The sequence below is a fragment of the Strix uralensis genome, chromosome 5 (genome assembly GCF_047716275.1).
Source record: "Strix uralensis isolate ZFMK-TIS-50842 chromosome 5, bStrUra1, whole genome shotgun sequence".
NCBI classification, from domain to species: Eukaryota; Metazoa; Chordata; class Aves; order Strigiformes; family Strigidae; genus Strix; species Strix uralensis.
In genome coordinates this window covers 30,648,043-30,667,018 of record NC_133976.1, presented here as the reverse complement: position 1 = coordinate 30,667,018, position 18,976 = coordinate 30,648,043, and the positions used below count along the sequence as shown (strand labels likewise).

At 43.5% G+C, this 18,976-nt stretch overlaps 1 protein-coding gene across 1 annotated transcript; it reads left to right on the top strand.

Moving 5' to 3' along the window:
• Positions 1-5,197: 5,197 nt before the first annotated feature.
• On the top strand, positions 5,198-17,588 carry IFRD1 (interferon related developmental regulator 1). Its single transcript, XM_074870234.1, has 12 exons — positions 5,198-5,531; positions 7,681-7,785; positions 8,708-8,789; positions 9,237-9,361; positions 9,659-9,816; positions 11,080-11,130; positions 11,226-11,404; positions 11,510-11,618; positions 13,536-13,670; positions 14,919-15,047; positions 16,042-16,137; positions 16,897-17,588. The coding sequence occupies exons 1-12, from the start codon at positions 5,486-5,488 to the stop codon at positions 16,984-16,986; spliced, it is 1,305 nt and encodes a 434-aa protein (XP_074726335.1). The 5' UTR covers positions 5,198-5,485; the 3' UTR covers positions 16,987-17,588.
• Positions 17,589-18,976: the final 1,388 nt, after the last annotated feature.

Sequence of the window (18,976 nt, the reverse complement as noted above, 5' to 3'; positions counted from 1 at the left end):
ATTGACAGTGACAGTTGAAGTCCAGGTGGCCAAACTCAGACATGAAATTAATAATGGCATATGTACCAGAGAGCTTAAGTATGCATTGTTTCTTCATGACTTACCAGGAAAAATTCTTACTGAGGTCCAAGAAAGTTTGGCATGAATAAGACATAAATATGGAGCAAAGGATCTGCCTCAAGAAAAGGAGGTAAGTATCAGTAAAATATGGATAAAATCAACCAAAATATCTGGAGTATGAACGCAGTTGAACCCTCCTGCTGTGGAAAGTCAGGGTAGTGTGTGACTGAGGATGTGCTCAGCTGCATAAAATATACAGTTTGATAAAGTCCTGCATATTGTACTGCAGAAATTGTTAAAGAGGAAAGTAAATTTGAAAGAACATGAGCCATCTTTCTTTTTATGTGCAGAGTGCAATATATGCCCCTAGCACTGTATCTATAATACAAACACCACCAGGGCTGTGAGAGGATGCTATCTGTGACCATTAACCACTTAGCTGATTCGCACTGTCATGCCTCTTGTCTCAGCAGGCAGGCTTGCTAAATCTATCCACTCACTATAAATAATTGAATTTCTTTCCTGATTTCTCTCTTTTCCCTTCAAAATGTGCTCTGCATGTCCATACACACAGGACTGCTGAAATTAGGGAAGAGTATGGGCTGCTTTTGCATCACCTTACAGCACCGGACTTCAGTCAGCTGTAGACATCAGGAGCTTCCCTCAGTGTCCGAAGTTACTCCTTCAGCTACAACAAAAACTCCTTCAGTCTCTAATAATAGTGACTTCAATAGTGAGCCTCCTACCACATTTAACTTTATTCTGCACTTGAGGTTCTTCGATGTACTTGGACCACAACTGGTCAAGCTTCCAAAATATAAATAAGAAGATGGAAGGTAAATGATGTAACTGAAAGGACCTCCAACCTGGATGTTGTACAACATTTGCTGAAATGTCATACCCCTGAAATATTATAGCGGGAACTGTTTAGCCCTCCAACGTGTTCCAGCATTCAAAGGGAAAAAAACTGCAGCTCTTGGCTTTTCCTCTCTGTATTTTTATTTGAAGTTTGTATTTTACTGTTGTCCATTAAAAATTCATGTCACTTGCAACTGCTGTCTCAGAAATGTCACTAATGACTCTGTAAGAACTGATCACGTACATATTGCGTGCATGCCTGGAAGTACATGCATCCATCTGAGCACCTTCCCAGCGAAGACCTGACATGAGCTTTCCCTTCCAAGTCTTAGTCTTTCTCCCCAGATACAAGACCAGGCACCCTACGTATGCGAAGGAAATTAATGAGTTGCTTTTGCCTACAGAGTCGAGTAAGTCCCAACCAAGCATACCACTGTAGCAACTGCAACTAGAACAGAGTGGGGCTGTGGCTGTAATTTGTTATGGGCAGATCTATTTTGGGCAGTGAGGCTACACATCGATGCTGACATTTGCAGCATTTAGTGTTCCAGAGTGAGGACTGTGGCACTGCTAAGAGGTTCACCTCTGAAGGCCTGTCAGTCCTGATAGGTCACTAGAAACATGGGCATTTTGAAGTATTCGTCCAGGGACTGCGTTCGCATGGTACATTTTCCAGCTTTGGACTCTTTTCTTGGTTCTGAGATCTTTTATGATTGTGAGGAAGTTGATCATGCAATACAACGCAACCAGCATGAGCCTGTGATTCTCTTCTGTGTCTGAAAAGAGCTGTATCCTAAGGAACAGCAGAAAGAAAAAAGAAAATCCAAAGGATTTTATCCGCAAAGATTGCAGAAGCATTGTGTCCAAAGAGGAAGAAAACACACCCCTATGAATCAAGGATCCACATGATTCCCTCATTTCTGACTTTACAGCATTTAGTGGTGTAAACAGAGGATGTCTGGCCACGCCTCCAACCGTTCATAAATGATAGTTTACATGTCTCTAAATAAACTCTGGCATACAAATACTAAGCCACATACACTGAGTCAGTCACATATGTATGTCCCTCAGCTGGGCTGAAGTTCTTCATTAGACCTTTTCTTGGGGCCTTTGTCAGAATTAAGCTGCCTGTGCTTGAAGGCAGCTCTGCCTTGGTGCAGTTGAGTGGCCTTGAATCAGACTGCTGCATGAGAAGGAGATGTAAGAAGCAAGAGCCACCTACTTTCGCTCAGGGGCTATGCTTATGCTGAATCACTCTCCCTTGGTCCTTACCTGAGCTACATTACAGATACACTTGTGCCTGGCCACGTACCCGCTGGTCCAGACCCTGACCCACCTGGGCTGGTCTTGGATCCTTCCCGTCTGATCCTGTCTGATGATGACCGGACTAGTAGCTGACTGGCCCTGGTTATTGTTACTGAACCCAATTCTGACCCTGACTTGCTGAGTTGGCTTTGTGGCTTGACCTCAGACCTCCTTGTCACTGCTGTCACTTTGATTGCCACTGGCGATCTGTACTCTTTGCTGAAACTCGTAACCACCACGAGATCTCCTTTCCTCTTCTTGTTTGGGCACTGTGGGATTGCTCCTGCTTAGTAGTGAAGCCGCTGCCATACCTGCCATACCTTGCTGTCACCCTCCGCTCACAGCTTGCCTTGCCGCTTCATAAATTGCCTTTCTCCAAAGGATGCCACCTCTCACCTACCACTGGTATCATTGGTGCCAGTGGGACTGTGACACCCCCAACACCAGTAGCTCCAACACAAGCCAGACAATAGGTATACAGATTGCTGACACCACGTGAGTCTCCTTTTAGCCAAAGATTTTTGTTAGAAAGTTGTCTTGAGCCAGCCTACTGGCGCCATGCATTCCTGCCAACAGGATAAATCAGGATAGTGGGCAAGGAGTCAGCAGTTGAGACAAAGAGTCTGTTCTGTCACAGACAGATGGCAAAATTGAGCTGTGATATGCAACTCCTCTTGTGTGATCTCACCGAACTGTTGGTCAGATAACTGGGGAGTCGCAGTAACCTGGAGACTGCGTATTTCAGAAGCATATTCAAAGTAGTCACGAGTCCTTTGTATCACCTTCTGTAATTTATTTTGGTTGTCAGAGTCTGGAAACACCTTTTTGTGCCTTAGCAGTTGCTCCTCCCACCTCAGCTGCAACATTCTATCCTCTTCCTCTCCAAGGCTTTACCTCTACCTGTCCTCATGAGACCATCTCCAAACATACAAGGGCTACACCACCTCTCTTCATTCTTCCATTTCCACCATGAGGTACTACTGCTGTCACACCTGCCTGCTACAGGACACCTGACTACCACACGTACTGCACAGTTCTGCACCTTGTTCAGACTGTCACACCTGCAGGTTCAGCAATAAACGTAATTCTCGCCAGCAGCCTCAGACAGCACTGTTGCAAGAGGGGGCTATCAGTACGAAGGCAACAATTTCAGTTAAGTCTAAGCCTGTCAGCCTGCACCTCCGAGATTAATATATGTATTAAGAGGGCCAGCACACAGGAAATTGTTAGGACGTGGCTGACCTCCCTAAAATAGTATTGGCATTTTGCATCTCAAACACTCCCACCATACAAGCTTGCTTGGCTGCTATTAGGTGTTGTAGCTTATCCAGCACTGCTCTCTTGTTCTACTGTTAAGCCTTGTGTACCCAAGGGTGCAGTTATGCCTTTGGCATTTAATTGCAACTCCTCCACCTACTTACCTAGAAGGCTGTCCTTTGCTCCAGCATTTCATCCCGAAGGGGAGAAACTGGTGCCTCTTAAGACACTCATGTGTTGCCCTGTACACATCCAGCATGTACTGACTTTTGTCTCTTTTCTGCTCTTCTTAAATAGGATGCTAAAAGAGATGGCTAGACCTTTTCAGAAATTTGACTCTCCCATGCCCAAGGAATTGTTCATCAGGAAGCTCACACTGCACAGCAGTGCAAAACATCGGGCTCTGCCAGCGCCCACAGGTATCGCACAGACAGTGACCACTTTCTAGAAATAGACACTACTAGCATTTCCTTACTCACCACGCACAAACGGGCCACTAAGCCCTTTTTCCTTTTACGTAGCATTTATGCAGTATTGATAAGAAGTTTACCTTTCTGGAAGTCAGTGTAAACATATTTTGTATGCAAAGGAATTCAAACAGCGTAACCACTATTACGTCTTACATAACTTTTCAGCATGTTCCGAAAAATGGTCTTTCCACCCTCAAATACTGCAGTACTGTTACAGCCATCAGTGAGAATTCACACATTCCCATTTCAGAAATATTATAAACCAATCTCTTTTTAGTGGATAGGAATGCTATCCTATTTCTCTTTGAGGTTCAGCAGAAAACCAGAAAAAATCAATTTTGGATTAAAAATAAAGCCATATGGACTTAAAGTACAAGTCTCTAAATTGGAAGATATGAGAAAAATTGTGACAACAAAACCCGGTTTTGTTCGTGTAAGAAAATCTGTTGTGAAGTAAGCCATGGATCCTGTACATCCGTTTTTGAACGAGAGGCACGGCCAAACCCTTCTGGCCCTTCCCATGAGCAGTTCCCTGCAACCAGCGCCGAGGCCGTCCCCGCACACCGACAACCCTTCGTATGACGAAACGCCTTCCGTCGCCAGCGGCGAACGCGGCACAGGGCCCGTGGAAGCGCCCGGCCCGCGCAAATCCGCACGGGCACCGCCGCGACGCCCTTTGTCTGGTCCGCCCGCCCGCCCTTTCTCCCCGGCCTCAGACGCCCCCTGCGCGGCGCAGGCAGCCCCGCTTCCACCCGCGGGAGCGGCGGCGGGCACGGCGCTGCAGGGCGCACCTCTGCGCGGACCGTCGGCTCCGCCGCGCCCCGCCGCCAGCGCGGTGTTCTCCGGCGCCCTGAGGAGGCCCGGCCGGTGAGGAGCGCCCGGCGGGGACACGGCCAGCCCGCCGCCCCCCTCTCGGCACCGCGCGGTGCGGGCTCCGGCGGCCGCTGCCGGCTCGAGGCCGCGGGCCGGGCCGGGTCGGGCCGGGCCGGGCCGGGTCAGGCCGAGCCGCCTCGCCCCCGCGCCCCGGGCTGGCGGCCAAGCCCGCCGCTCCCAGCGTGCATCGCGGCGTGGCGCGCGAAGCGCCGATGACGTCTCAGCCCCACCACTGGGCAGCAGCGCAGCCGCGTCACGGGCTCACACGACTGAGTCACCCGCTCACCGCCGCCACACCCGGCCATTGGTCGCAGCAACGGCGCGTCGCGTGGCCCCGCCCCCGCAGCCCGGCGGGCTATAAAAGCGGCGCCGGCGCCCTCTCCGCGCCTTTAGCCCCAGGTGTCTGAGAGGAGAAAGATGCATCGACTCCGCTCACGGGCCTCCACGGGGATTTCTGCCTTCACCGCCGGTTCGTCCTCCGCCTGCTTTCGCCAATCACCTCCGCTGCCCCGGCCCGGGAAGTCAGCCTCGCAGAGGCGTTGGAGTAAAAAGCGATCCTGCTCCTCCATCGGCTGATTGTCGCTGATTCCCGGGCGGGGGGGAGCAGAGAGACCGAGACCCGGAGAGGGGCCGCGGGAGCCGAGCCGAGCGCCGCTGCGACCATGCCCAAGCCTAAGAAGCGGGGGAGCAACCACCAGCGCGGAGCCGGTGAGCGCGGCGGCGCCGGCGGGCGGGGGCTGGGAGCGGGCGGCCTCGCGGGGCGCGGACCTCACCCGGCCGTTTCCCGTGGCCGCCCCAGCCGCCGCGGGGGCGGCCTTCGATGGCGAGAGAGGCCGCGGCCGGCCGAGCCGCCCTGGCCGGCTGCGCCCCGGCTCCCCGCGGGGCTGGTGGGGGAGCGGCGGGACGGACGGGCGCGGCCGCGGAGCTCCCCGCTGGGCGGGCGGAGCCGGGCAGGGGCACGGGCACGGGTCCGGGCCGGGCGGCGCCGCCGGGCTGACAGCAGCCGGCCCCGAAACCGCCACCTCACGCCGCTTGCGCGCATGCGCCCGGCGGCGCGGGCGGCCCCGGGGAGACGGCGGGTGGCGGCCGCGCCTGGCGCCGCCGGCGGCGAGTAGCGCCCCGAGGGCAGCGGCCGGCGCCGGCCCCGCCTGGGGCCCCGCGGCCGCGGGGGCCGCCCGGCTGCCCCCAGGGCAGCGCAGGGGGCCGCGGGCGGGGGTGTTAAAGGCGCTGGGGCGCGGCCGCGGCACGCACAGTCTCCGGTGCCCCCGCTCCTGCACCGCCGGCAGCGTGGGCCCTGCCGGGGCGGGGGGTGCGGCAGCTGCTGCTGTCAGTCCGGTGTCGGTGGGTGGTGTGGCGGTCTGTCAGCGCCCTGTGCCCCGAAAGGCTGTGGTATCTTTAAAAAGTCCTTCTTAGCGTGAAAGAGGATATTAGAAAAGGAACAATCTTCATGCAGATCCAGAATGCGTGTGGCTGAGGTGCTCAGGCCTGGTAGAATGGAGATTTTGTGGGGTGGTCAGAAATTTCACTTTAGGCTACTGTAGCTGTGAGTAGAGTCTGTCTCTTTAGTATCAAATGTTCAGGAAGTCACCAATTCACTGGGGCTTTCTGCAGCCGCTTTTATTTTAGTTTGTGAGGGGCTGGCAGTCTTTCTTGCCACTTCTCCCACTGAACTGCCCTTCTTGACATCATTAGAAGCAAGAAGGTGGCCGTGCCAGAGCTCTGAAATTCCAAGTTTCTTGGTCTGTGCGTTGGCTAATGTTTGTCCTTTGTAACTCTATGAAGCATCAAGGATTGTGGTCAGTGATACAAGTAGATGGTTTGCGACTAAAAGCTCTGAAACCTCTGAAGTGTGATTTTCACTTTATTGGGAAGCACTTGGATAGTGATCAACTCAAGGTTGATTCTGTATAGATAAAAATGCTTTTTGGGGGCCTTGGTAGTCAGGAACCCTACCTGACAAGCGCTTTGCTACCTTAAATCTAGAATCAGTTGTACCCCAGAAAGTAGGTGGAAGAGCAGAATTCTGGGTTCTGTAAATGACATTTGGGAGTTGTTGGAGAAATAACAGTGAAAGTATTCTTCTGTTAATCAACTTCAGTAGATGCAAATTAAGGGCTCGGATAAGACAGTGATAGAAATTACAGTATTATCAGGTCAAACTCCTCCAACTCTTAATGCTGTAACATTAAGATACAGGCATGAAAATTGTAGAGCACTGGTGAAAATAATACTGCTTTCTTTAAAAAGACTGAAGTTACTGAACCGAGGCCTTCTAGACGCTGAGAGGGAAAACTTTTTTTCCCTGTTGAAGCATTTGATGTTCTGGCTTGTATTTGTAGTTCAGTGTTAAAATAGGGTTGGACATTGCTGATGCTGCACATACTACACTTAATCCTGTAAATCCTGCATTGAACTGGGTACTGTATGTTTGCTTAAATGTATAACTTATCCTGGCTTGAAGTCCCTCAAAACTGAAAAATAAAGCTTGTATGGCAATTTTTTTAGGTAGCTTGTCCTAACACTTAAATTAATATAGAGCTGTTTTTAAAGCACAGTCACAGGAAGTGGCATTAACTTGAAGTTGATTATGGAAGGATCCTAAATCTAGAGTTAGGAATTCTACCAGTACTTTGAAAACTAGGTGGTCTCTTCCCCACCATTCACAAAGGATCTTCCAGAATAGAGCCAACTAAGTCTTCAGAACAGGTGGGAGTAAAGGAATGAGCAGAGGAAGGAAATGGGCTTTCTGGGTCAGGGAGAATGAATCTGTCAGGAGGGTTGAATTCTACTTTTGGTGTTCAGATCTTCCTTTTCCATATGAAAAATGACCAAACTATTGTATTCCTCTTTCCTTAAGGTGGTCAGCCCAGAAACGTGCAGCCTTTTAGTGATGAAGATGCTTCAATTGAAACTATGAGCCACTGCAGTGGCTTCAGTGATCCTGCTAGCTTCACTGAGGATGGTATATTTTTTCATTTATATCTATTTGTCTTTTCAAAAATGTAAAACCTGAGTTGATGTAGAGTTTAAGACTAGTAGCAGTAGCAAAATAATGGCATTCCATTAAACACTGATTATTAATCTAGTGGCAGTTGGGTTTTTTGGTAAGAATGTACTCCAGGTTTCATGAGCCTCTCATGAAACTTAGGCTTAGTTCTATTAGAATTATACAGTGCAAACTTTTGGAGTCAATAAGAATTTAAAGTGCATTGTAAGATACTGATTTTCATAACATATAGTTCAGGTGGTAGGAGCTGTCCAAGAGTTTGGGATGGGAAGAGTCAATATTTGCCTGTTTTGAACTAGATTTCTGCTTTATCTCCACTGCCATCTCAGCAACCTGGGCTGCTCTAATGTCATTTTGTGGTGAGGAGGGGACCTGAAAGCCTGCTACAGGGGGATAAGGCAGGCAGCCTTCCCTGTGAGTACTTGCTACTTTTAACTGCGTTGCTGTTGCAGGGGCATCTGAAGTGATGCCAGATAGGACAGGCTGCTTAGGCAGTACTTGCTGCATCAGCAGTGAATACCCTGCTGTACTCCAGAGCTACATGTCATGGACTCAATGAAAATGTGTTGCCAACAGGACTGATGGGCATCAGTGGTAGCAAATTTATGTAAAACCTGATTAGCTCCCTCATTCATTCTTAGCACGTGTAAAGCAGGTATAGAAACAGCCCAGATGTATCAATAGATCAATTTTTATGAAAGTATTTTAAGAGGCAGTTTGTAGCAGGCTTAACACCATTCTGTTGCTGTAATACCGAACAATCATTGTCTATGTTAAAGTGTTTTCTTATTAGTATTTAAAATGTTAAGTGTTGGATGCTACTGTGTCTGCTAACAAAATGTATAACAGTAGGACTAAATTACTTCCTCTGGATTAGGGCCTGAAGTTGATGAAGAAGCCACTCAAGAAGACTTAGAATACAAATTGAAGGGATTTATTGATCTTACATTGGACAAGAGGTATAGTATGCTTTGAAGAAACGCATTCGTACATTGTTTTCTGGCTTCCTCTGATGTAATAAGGGAAATACGCATCAAACTTCTATATGCTTACTGAAATTACAGTTATTTCATGCTGGAGAGGACTTGCTCTTCTTCTGGATCTGAAAAGACCTTTCTCCCTCCACCAAGTTTTTGGCTAAGTGAGAAGTTGACCTTGCCTTTCCTAATAGCTGGAAGTAGAGTGACTTTATTTCTAGCTTAGTGTACCATTGTGAACTCTTATCTCCAACCTAAATTTCTCTGTCCTTGAGGAAGGAGGCAATTTACAGCATTTCATACTTCATGGTACTGCTGTGGGTTGCTCTTCCGTTGGGTGCAGACAAATGTAAACTACCATAAGAACAAAGGCTGAGCTTTAACTGATATGTGATGATTTCAGGAGATCTTCCTTCTCTCTTCTAACAGTGCAAAGACAAGACAAGCAGCTCTTGAAAATCTGAAAAGTGCTTTTTCTTCTAAAATACTATATGAATTTATAATGGAAAGGAGAATGACACTAACTGATAGCATTGAACGCTGCATAAAGAAAGGTAATTAACATGCTTGCTATTAGAAAGCGATAATCCCCATGAAATAGCCTATTGTTTAAAAGGAATTAAGACTGTGGGGCTTTTCTAGTACTTTATAGAGTGCTTAATTTAGTTACATTAGCAACATTCCTTTTTTGAATTTAGATGTTATATTTTAACTGACCTAGATAAATCAACTGAAATTATCTTCCATCTATTGGTTTCTGGATTTCCACTTGCAAGTTTTCAGACTAATTATCTTTAAAGGAAGGAAGCAATGCACGAGGTGATTACTGATCATAGCATCTTAATCTCCAGGTAAGAGCGATGAACAGTGTGCAGCTGCTGGACTGGCATGTCTTCTGTGTGTGCAGATGGGGTCGGGAATTGAAAGTGAAGAGATTTTTAAGACCCTTGGTCCAGTTCTGAAGAAGATTGTCTGTGATGGAACAGCCAGTATCCAAGCCAGACAGGCTGTAAGTATAGAATTTTTTTTTGCCAGCCAGGGACAGAGGGCAGTTTTTGATCAGCTCTCTATTGTGTAATCCAGAACTAAAGGTTACCATGCTAGTGTAAACTCATAATGTTGATGTATGTATCTGAATGATGCATAACAGTTTTCACTGGGTTAAAAAGTTCCACATAAACGTTGAGCATCATTCTCTTCTTCAACCTAAGGACTTCCTTACAGACCTGTTGCATCTAGTACTTTGTCAAGTGTCTTAACCCACTATGTTGCAGTCTCCTTACTGCAGTTCTGTGGGCTGATGTTGAAGTCCTACAGGAAAAAGTGAAAAGTTTTTCCACTGACTGATGCATCCTTCCTGTATTAATTTTAACTTCTTTAACAGCAGAGGAATATTAGTTAAGCAAATATATTTGTATATGATAAAACTACATATAGCAGATCTAGAACTACACACTTGATACATTCATACTACCAAAAGTATTTTAACTTTTTCACCCAGTCATCTCATCTGTACGTCAGCAGTATACTTGAAATATTGACTGAAGAGAGTGTAAAGCTCTTGCCAAGATTTTTTGTGTTAGAATAGATACTGTCAGCTGGAAGAGGAGGTACTATTAGTTGAACAGCAGTTGTTTCTACAAAAAACAAAAGCTATTAAAGCTTGTCCTGTTTAAGTGTAATTTTGAGTCTTGTGTGGTTAGTGTAAGCATCACTTTCAAATATTTTTTTTCTTATGCTTTGTATGGGGAGACTGAGCGGAATATGGGGGATAGGGAAGAGATGTGTATGACCTCACAGTAAAAGGTTGGAAACTGCCAAGAAAGGCTCTTGAAGCCCGGTGTTTTCATGCCATCTAATTGTAATAGTAGACAGAGAAGGGAAAATATTTCCCATAGCTGTGAATAAATATATGTCCGTTACTGTTTATCAGCATAATTTCTGCTAGTGAATCCTAGTGGGACTTAAAATAATTGGGTGAAAGGAGTGCTACATGTAGTTTTTTGGAGGGGCTTTATAAGCTATATTAAAGAATACAGCATGAAAAGTGAAGGCTTGTGAGTAGCATATGTCATAAAATCATTCTGAGAGTAGATGGGAACTGAGAGCTGACTGTTACAAAGTAGCTGAATTAAACAGTGTTGAAGACTTCTACTCTGGGAAGGTCTTAATCTCAAGTTTGTTACTTCAGATGTTGAATTTCAGAGGTTAAATTTTGAAGGTTTTGTCAACAGTAATGTCAAATACTGACACTTTTTTCTTTTGTGTCTAGTGTGCAACCTGCTTAGGGATTTGCTGTTTCATTGTCACTGACGATATTACGGTGAGGATAAGTAATACTTTTTTTTTAATAAATTGACAATATGAAAATGTGTGAATCTTAAGCCACTTCCATGATCTTTTTTCCCCCCTGTTCAGGAACTGTACTCGACTATGGAATGCCTGGAAAACATCTTCACAAAGGCTTATCAGCGAGATAGAGACACTAATGGTGTATCGAGTACCCATAATACTGTGCTTCACATCAGTGCTCTCTTAGCATGGACACTGTTGTTGACCATTTGTCCAGTGAATGAAGTGAAGAAGAAAATTGAAATGTGAGTGCCTTTCTTGGAAAACAAAATTTGTAATGACTGTTTTTATATGCAATGAAGCAGTGTCAACAAAATTTACATCGTAATAAAATGTGACTTACTCTTTAGGCACTTGCATAAACTTCCAACTCTGTTGTCTTGTGATGATCTCAACATGAGAATAGCTGCTGGAGAAACACTAGCCCTTCTGTTTGAACTGGCACGCGAAACAGATGCTGTAAGTAGATGTCAGCGGCTAAATTTTCTTGCTCTGGAATGATAAGACAAATTATTTAATCTGTGTTGCATAGCACCCCAGATCCCAACAAGTGGCAGATAATTCAATGGGTTGTGTTCTTTGTAGTAAGACTGCCCTAGTCTTAAGTGGTTATAGCAATGATTCACAGCAATTAGCTATAATTTTTGCACTCGTTTCCATATTGCAAAACGGGATCAGTATAACAAAACACATCAAACAGTACTGAAGACCAACTAGAAATGTATATTTAAATGTGGCTTTAAAATCTAAATCCAACACCAGCCTAAAGTTCCTTGAGAGATCCCATGCTAAACCAGTATTGTTTACCGTAGTGGGAACACTAATTAGATACTTACGCAGACAAGTTCCAGTGATTCACAACCTGCACGATTCTGCTCTCTCAGCTAAAAATCTATCCCTCAGTAGAAACCACGCTGACTTCTAGTATTGCTTTTTTCAGTATCCTGAGAAGAATAACTGGTATCGCATGATGGTTTCACAGCATTTGTGACCATTTTAGTCAGCTGGGGACTAGTCAGTCAATTTAAGGGGGGAGATGTTGAAAGGATTTGCACAAAATTTGCACAGATAAAGCTATTGCTACATTTGGTGAGATTTCTTGGGGTTTGTTTTTGAATCGGAATAGGTGCAAGCTTCTTGGTATTACCTCATGCACAGCTAAACTTATCTTTACATCCTTCAGTATGCCTGATTAATTTCTGAACTGTTTTCTTGTCAGCACTGAAGGAAACAGTCTCCACTTACCCATGGTGCAGTTTGGGAAAGCTGCCTGAATGGCTTTTAGCTCGATCAAGGCTGCTGTGCTTTGCCAGAACGCTGTCCAGAGTGAATAGATAACTCCAGTTGAGTCAGGATACAGGACACACTAACACTGCATCATCTGAAACAATATGTTGAGACTTGTGTATAATTGCAAATAATAGGGATTTGAGTCTCTTGGCTATGAAAGCCAACTTTGAAAGAAAAAAAAATAGACTGAAACTTGATCCTTTATTTGGTCAAACTGACTGCAAGTAACTAAAATCTTAAAATGCATTAACAAATGAGACTATTCACTATGAACCTCTTCTGTTCCATTGAGAAAACGCCCCTTAAATCATTACAAATTATTCTCTTTGGATCCTTAACGATCAGTGCAGATTGAAAATGCTTACTGTGTTTTGCCTTTGACCAGTCTCTTACAAAAAGTGTGCAGTAAACTCAGTCTAGTCAGTTGACATGACAAAACATTCAGATTAAAAAAAACAAACCACCAAAAAGTTGTTTTTCCATAAGTTTACATACATTCTTACTAATTCAGGTGAACTGCCACTGAACTAGTAAATGAAGGGGAGAAAATATTTCCTGCTAATCAATTAGGCATTCAAGTTTACTTGGAGTGTTTTGTTAAGCATTTTTTTAAAACTGCTTTGTAATTTTCCACCCCATACAAGACTTATGACTAAATATTCATACTCTCAGTCTATTGGTGTGTCACGATCTGTCTCCAGCAGCATGAAATCTGTGCTAATAATGTGAAACTGCCCTCAGCTTGTTGACAGGAGTGGCAGCCAGGTTCGGCAGATGAGTTAGACAGTTTGAGTCCCTTGGAATTACGGAGCAGAACAGATTGACAGGTATATACACACTGAAGGAGCTGTACTGTATCATGTGGCTCTGACTACCAGAATAGAGTTTGGTAGTGTCCTTCTTGGGTAAACTGGATGCTGTGACTTTGTTCTTACTGGCTTAAACACTGAAAATGGAGTTACAGGAAGTTAGTGCCATCTTTGACTCTTTAAATAACTAACAGGTTGTAGAGGTCTACATGCCTAGAATTTGGAGAGATCCATTTTAAGGCCAGAAAAGAAAAATATAAATTTTTTTTTGGACTAGGATTTCTTTTATGAAGACATGGAACTTCTAACAGAGAAACTAAGAGCTCTGGCTACTGATGGAAACAAGCACCGAGCCAAAGTAGACAAAAGAAAGCAGCGATCCGTCTTCAGAGATGTTCTACGAGCTGTTGAGGTGATTTTCTTACTTCAAATGTCTGGTTTGTAACTATATAGTGTGCAATTTAATGAAAATGGCTTTGTTATTAAACAGAATTACTGTTTCAGTGGAAGCAACAGGAAAAAATTCTTTTAATTGAGATTTCAAATTTTGGTCACTTCTGTGAAATATAACTGCCTTTTTAGGAATGTGGAACAAAGGAAGTCACACTTTATTTTACTTCAGACTTCCATATTGAAGAGTATTTTTTTTCTTTAAAGAAGGCTAAACATTGTATTGTAAATACTAAATCCTTTTTATTTTATATCATGAGCAGATGTTTTCCATAGAAAACTTTGTAGAACATCCAAATTAGTGTCCTGAATTCTTTGAAAAGGTTTATTGTAAAATCTTATTGAACTGCTGTGCATAATAAAAAGCAACTTAATAGTAAGGTACATGTCCAAATGGCACCTCTGTTGGGGGCCAAAGAAGTGATTGTGTATGGGGAGGAGTTGTTGTCCCAATTGTTGTGCTGCAATTTTCTGATTTTCCATATCCGGATTGAGAACAATACATAAAGCAGGACTCGAAAAATTCTTGGGTAGTGACATAACTTCCGAGTAAAGCCTCTAAGACAAATGTCAAACTTCTGTCGCTTTAGTGGATTGTATTTTATCTCACACTTCTCAAACTAGATTTGTTACTTGTCAGATAATTACTTTTTACATTGCTGTATGTGTAAGACCAATGAAATACTAGTTGACATTTAGAACAGTTGAACACCTCAGAAGCTAAGGAGAAGGCTTTGAAGTGATTTGAAGTCACCTTTGAGGTTCTGCCTGTAGAAGAATTTGAGTCACATATTAGCACTTGCTGCATTCCATTGTCACAAATGTAGCTCTCCACACTTGACAGGTAGGGACTAAATGAAACCTACAAATTGACTTAAAGTTGACTCCTGCACTCAGAACTGTTTTTTCTGGAGATAAGTTGAATTCTTAAAGTCATTTAAAAGATGAAAGTGTTCTTTTTTTAAATGCTTTCTGACATGAATGTCAGCTTCAAGTCTTACATGAGATTTAACTTTAGATTTAGCCAAAACCAGGACAACCAGTTTATGAACAAATACAATCTTTAGTATGTGCATGTTGTGTTATTTGGGAGGTTTTGGTGTGCCTAGTTTATTAATGAAAATAAAGTTCATAGAGATACATATAATTCCTAATACAAAAGACTGTCAAAATTAAAATTATTTATGATGTTTCATTTAATTTTGGGTAGGAGCGTGACTTTCCTACAGAGATGGTTAAGTTCGGACCTGAGCGCATGTATATTGACTGCTGGGTTAAAAAAAAAACCTATGATACCTTCAAGGAGATTCTGGGGTCGGGGATGCAGTATCATTTGCAGGTAAGCTGTTCTTTGATATGTGCTCAGACTGTTGTTCACTCTGAATTACAAAATCATGAGTAGGACTTGGTGAAATGATGAAATGGGCTTTGCATAAACAAGTGTTAAAAGACAGCACTTACAAAATTAACAACAGTGAGCTAGAACTGCCTGGGTGAGCTGCCTCTGAGTTGTAGCCTGGGTGTGCTGGGTTAGCAATTAGAAGACTTCTCCAAGAAGTAAGAGATTCAAGCTGAATATCTTTTTAGCTTCAGGGTTTTTCCTGAATCCTTATGCTTTCTTTCAGCAGAGTGGTATAGTCATCTGGCTGCTAGAAAGCTGCATGCCTCCCTCCTTTTTTACAGGCTTCCTGTTCAAGCCTGTAAAAAGGAATGCAAAGTTTTAGTCAAAAGTAATGAACACAACTTGCAGTGCAATGATGACAGCATTCAGATGATGACAGAAGGGAAGAGATAAGCCCTTATCTCTATGCTAGGAACTGTTTGTTAACTAGTCATCAGTTTAGATACATAGTAGAAGCAGGAATTTCAGCTTAGGAGTATATGCTCCCCAATTGCTATGATAATTATGAGGTTAAAATCTTCAGTGTCAGTTACATTTCTGTGTGACTGAGGGAGCCCATCCCTGTAGCAGCTTTTTTCAAATACTAGTTTTACAGCCAGATATTTTAAAATTGGTGTGTTGTGAAGCCATATGGACCTGTGTCCTGTTGCCTAATTTTGTGTAGAGGATGTAACAGAACAATGTCTAATTTGCTGGGACAAAAAAATTCAGTGGAGGGGGTAGCTGTCTCAGTCTTCTTGAGGGCAGTTTTAGTTCTTAGGCTTATTCTCATAAAGGAAGAAGTGTTCCCTGGTGTAATTGCAAAAGGTACTAAAATTTGTGTCAAACTGCTGCTATTTCTTACTGGAATACTTGATACTTAACAGTAGTCATCTTTGGAGACTTGAATAATCCAAGGAGAAACTGATCGTTTGATGTGTTTCTTGTTTAGTCAAATGACTTTCTTCGGAATGTGTTTGAGCTTGGTCCACCAGTAATGCTAGATGCTGCAACTCTTAAAACAATGAAGATATCCCGTTTTGAAAGGGTAGGTTATTGCACCTTAATGTATTTTCTTTACTTCATACACTAATATATTTCTCCTCAATTAAATAGTACTCCAAACATGCACTTTAAAAGCTGTCATCTTGAACTTGTCACTTCAGTTCTGACAGTGCCCCATACTGTCCTGAATGAAACCAAACCTTGCTTGTATGTGTCTGAGCTCTGAGGTTTTCTACTGGGCACGCGGCTGCTGTTGCTTTTCTCCCAGGGCAGGTCTGAAGGTTGTTTTGGTTGCTGATGGGTACCAGATGCATGCTCCATATATGTGAACCTTGGGCTGGGGTAGGGACCTACAGGAAACCATAGAAACTGAGTCTTCATAGCCAAACTCTCCAGTGTGAAACAGACACTATAGGGAGGATGACTTTGTTCTGTTCGTTGTGAATGTACTCATCATGCATATGAACACCTTATGGAATGGTGCTACGAAGTTTACTCCAGGGGGCAGATTTAATCCATGTTGTGTCTGTGTGATGTTCAAGACTGACTGGCTTCCAGAACTGCTTCTAGCTCAGCCTTTCTTACACAGTCCAAATTTCTTTTATATGTATATATATTAAAATGAATGGTGCAAAGATATTATACCATAAATTTCAGAAGGCCTACCAATTTACTTCAAAGATTAATAAAAAGATATTTTCAGCTGTTTATACATAAAAACATCTCTAACATAAATCAAAAAATCTCTAAGGGACATAAGCCTTTTGAACATCTGTGATTAATTCTTTCTTTTATTTTGTAGCACTTGTACAACTCTGCAGCATTCAAGGCTCGGACAAAGGCTAGAAGTAAATGTCGTGATAAAAGAGCAGATGTGGGGGAATTTTTCTAGATCTTCTTTTCCACGGAGTTCAACTTTCATAATTAAAACAGATTTGTAACCTTTAAATGAATTTTTAAATTTCTGTAGTCACAGTTTGCACTTATGCACAGGGATGTTGTATAAAGTCTGTAAATAATGCATGTTGTTGCTTAGTTGCATATACACTGTATATAGATTGATGTAAAATTGGGTGCAGGGATATGTTATAACACTTGTATTAGCTGCAACTTGCTCCAAAGGTTGAATATATTGTAACTGCACTGTTAAATGGGGTGGATAACTCTAGTCAAATGCTGTGTGTCAGACTGGATTCCATTATATAAAGGTAAATTAAATGAATTTGTTGACCAAATGTTTTGGTAAGAATGTGCTAATATGAAAAGATGAACTTGTTTATGTGAAGTCATTTCAGTAACTTTTTAAACGCTTCAGTGGCAGGTGGACATTTTCTACATAGTATGACCTTAACCTGAAGGGGGCTATGAAGATCAGTTGCCTTCACTTACAGTGAAGTAGTGAATGACAAATACTCCACTCAACGTAAAATAAAAAAAGGTTTTCATGTTCTGAAATCGGATGTTTAATTTTTGGAATAAAGATGTTTCTCAGTGCTTGCTTTCTGTGTAAAAGTGATTACTGCATGAATGAAAAGCTGGACTGCTAGCAATACCCACAGATTGAAAGAGACGTGTTTATTTGCCCATTCAGAGATACGGTTGGGTTAGTCTCAGGGCTTTAGATGCTATGTGAAACTCTACCTTGCCGTGTTTGGAAGGAATATTTTATTTACACATGGTCTGCACAACAGCCTAATACTGATTTGTCATCAGTTTTGTAATGGTCAGATGTTTCCTACTTCTGGTACTCCAAAACACCTTACAGGAACCATTCCAGCTGCCCTGGTTTTGTCATGTTGAAAACTACTCCTCTACCCTCAGTTTCTGAAACAATGCCAGTAACTGAGCACTGTTTTAGGGATCATGGGGGCTTTATGTGATAAAGACACTAAAATCTAGATGACTGGAGCTTCTGAACCAAAAGATCTATAAATAAAAGTGCTTGGAATAAACATTCTTAAAACTGTAGGTTGAGTTGTCATCAGAGGAAGTAAACCTTACACCCAGAAAAAACCCACACTGAAAACTGCTGCTTGCTCTGATAAGGGAAAGTTTGGGGTAGGATTTTGGGGGTTTTGGTTGTTTGGGTTTTTTTTTTTATAGTTTCAGATTATAGCAAAACCTATTCTAGAAATTCCATACATGCTAATTAGTTGTACCTTCTAACTTTTTTGAAATACATTAGGTAAGAACTTGTTTGGCTTATGGAGCTGAGTACCTAGACGACATGGCCTTCATCTGGAATCTGTGCTATTATTGACAGGTGTGGTCAGTGTGACACAAGTAGAGAAGAAACTTCTGGTCCTAGAGCTAGATGAGGCTGGCTACCTCTGTTTGCCCCTTTTGAGCTAAACTGTTCCCACAAGCCTGCTGGCCTCTCCCGTGGCTTCTGGGCCGTCACCTTTGGCATGCTTTGCTACTGTAAAGTAGCACTTCTGATAGCATCCTGTCCTGCCAGTATTTTGCAAAATTGCTTTCTGCAGCATGTCCTGGCAGATGGCCAAGCATGTGGTTGCCCTTTCCCCTGTTATGTGGTAGCTGCCAACCAGAGACCAGGACGTCTTCCAAGGCTGTTTGAGGGGAGATGGGCCTGCACAGATTTGATGGGTTTATAGACCTTTTCAAGCTTAGAACTGGAGAGCCCTGGGTCCTTCTCTTACAATTAGGATGGTGTGAGGAATCTTTTGAGGGCTTTGAGAGATTTTTTTTTTTCTGGCTTGCGCATCTTTGGAGGGAGGACTTCTAGGAGCCCCCTGCAGAAAAGGAGCAAGCTTGTTACATCTGTACTGCTGGCCCAGCCACTCGGACTGGGCAGCAGCAGAGCTCTGTCAGCTTGGGATGGGAGCTATGAGTCAGAAGATGCATCTTCTCAGTTGTTTCCT

What these genes read in the sequence shown, in the direction of transcription:
- IFRD1 (XM_074870234.1), top strand. Translation starts at nt 5,486, where the DNA reads ATGCCCAAGCCTAAGAAGCGGGGGAGCAACCACCAGCGCGGAGCCG. An exon ending in GGATGCAGTATCATTTGCAG is followed by an intron (nt 15,048 to 16,041) that starts GTAAGCTGTTCT and finishes TTTCTTGTTTAG; the next exon opens with TCAAATGACTTTCTTCGGAA. An exon ending in AGATATCCCGTTTTGAAAGG is followed by an intron (nt 16,138 to 16,896) that starts GTAGGTTATTGC and finishes TTTATTTTGTAG; the next exon opens with CACTTGTACAACTCTGCAGC.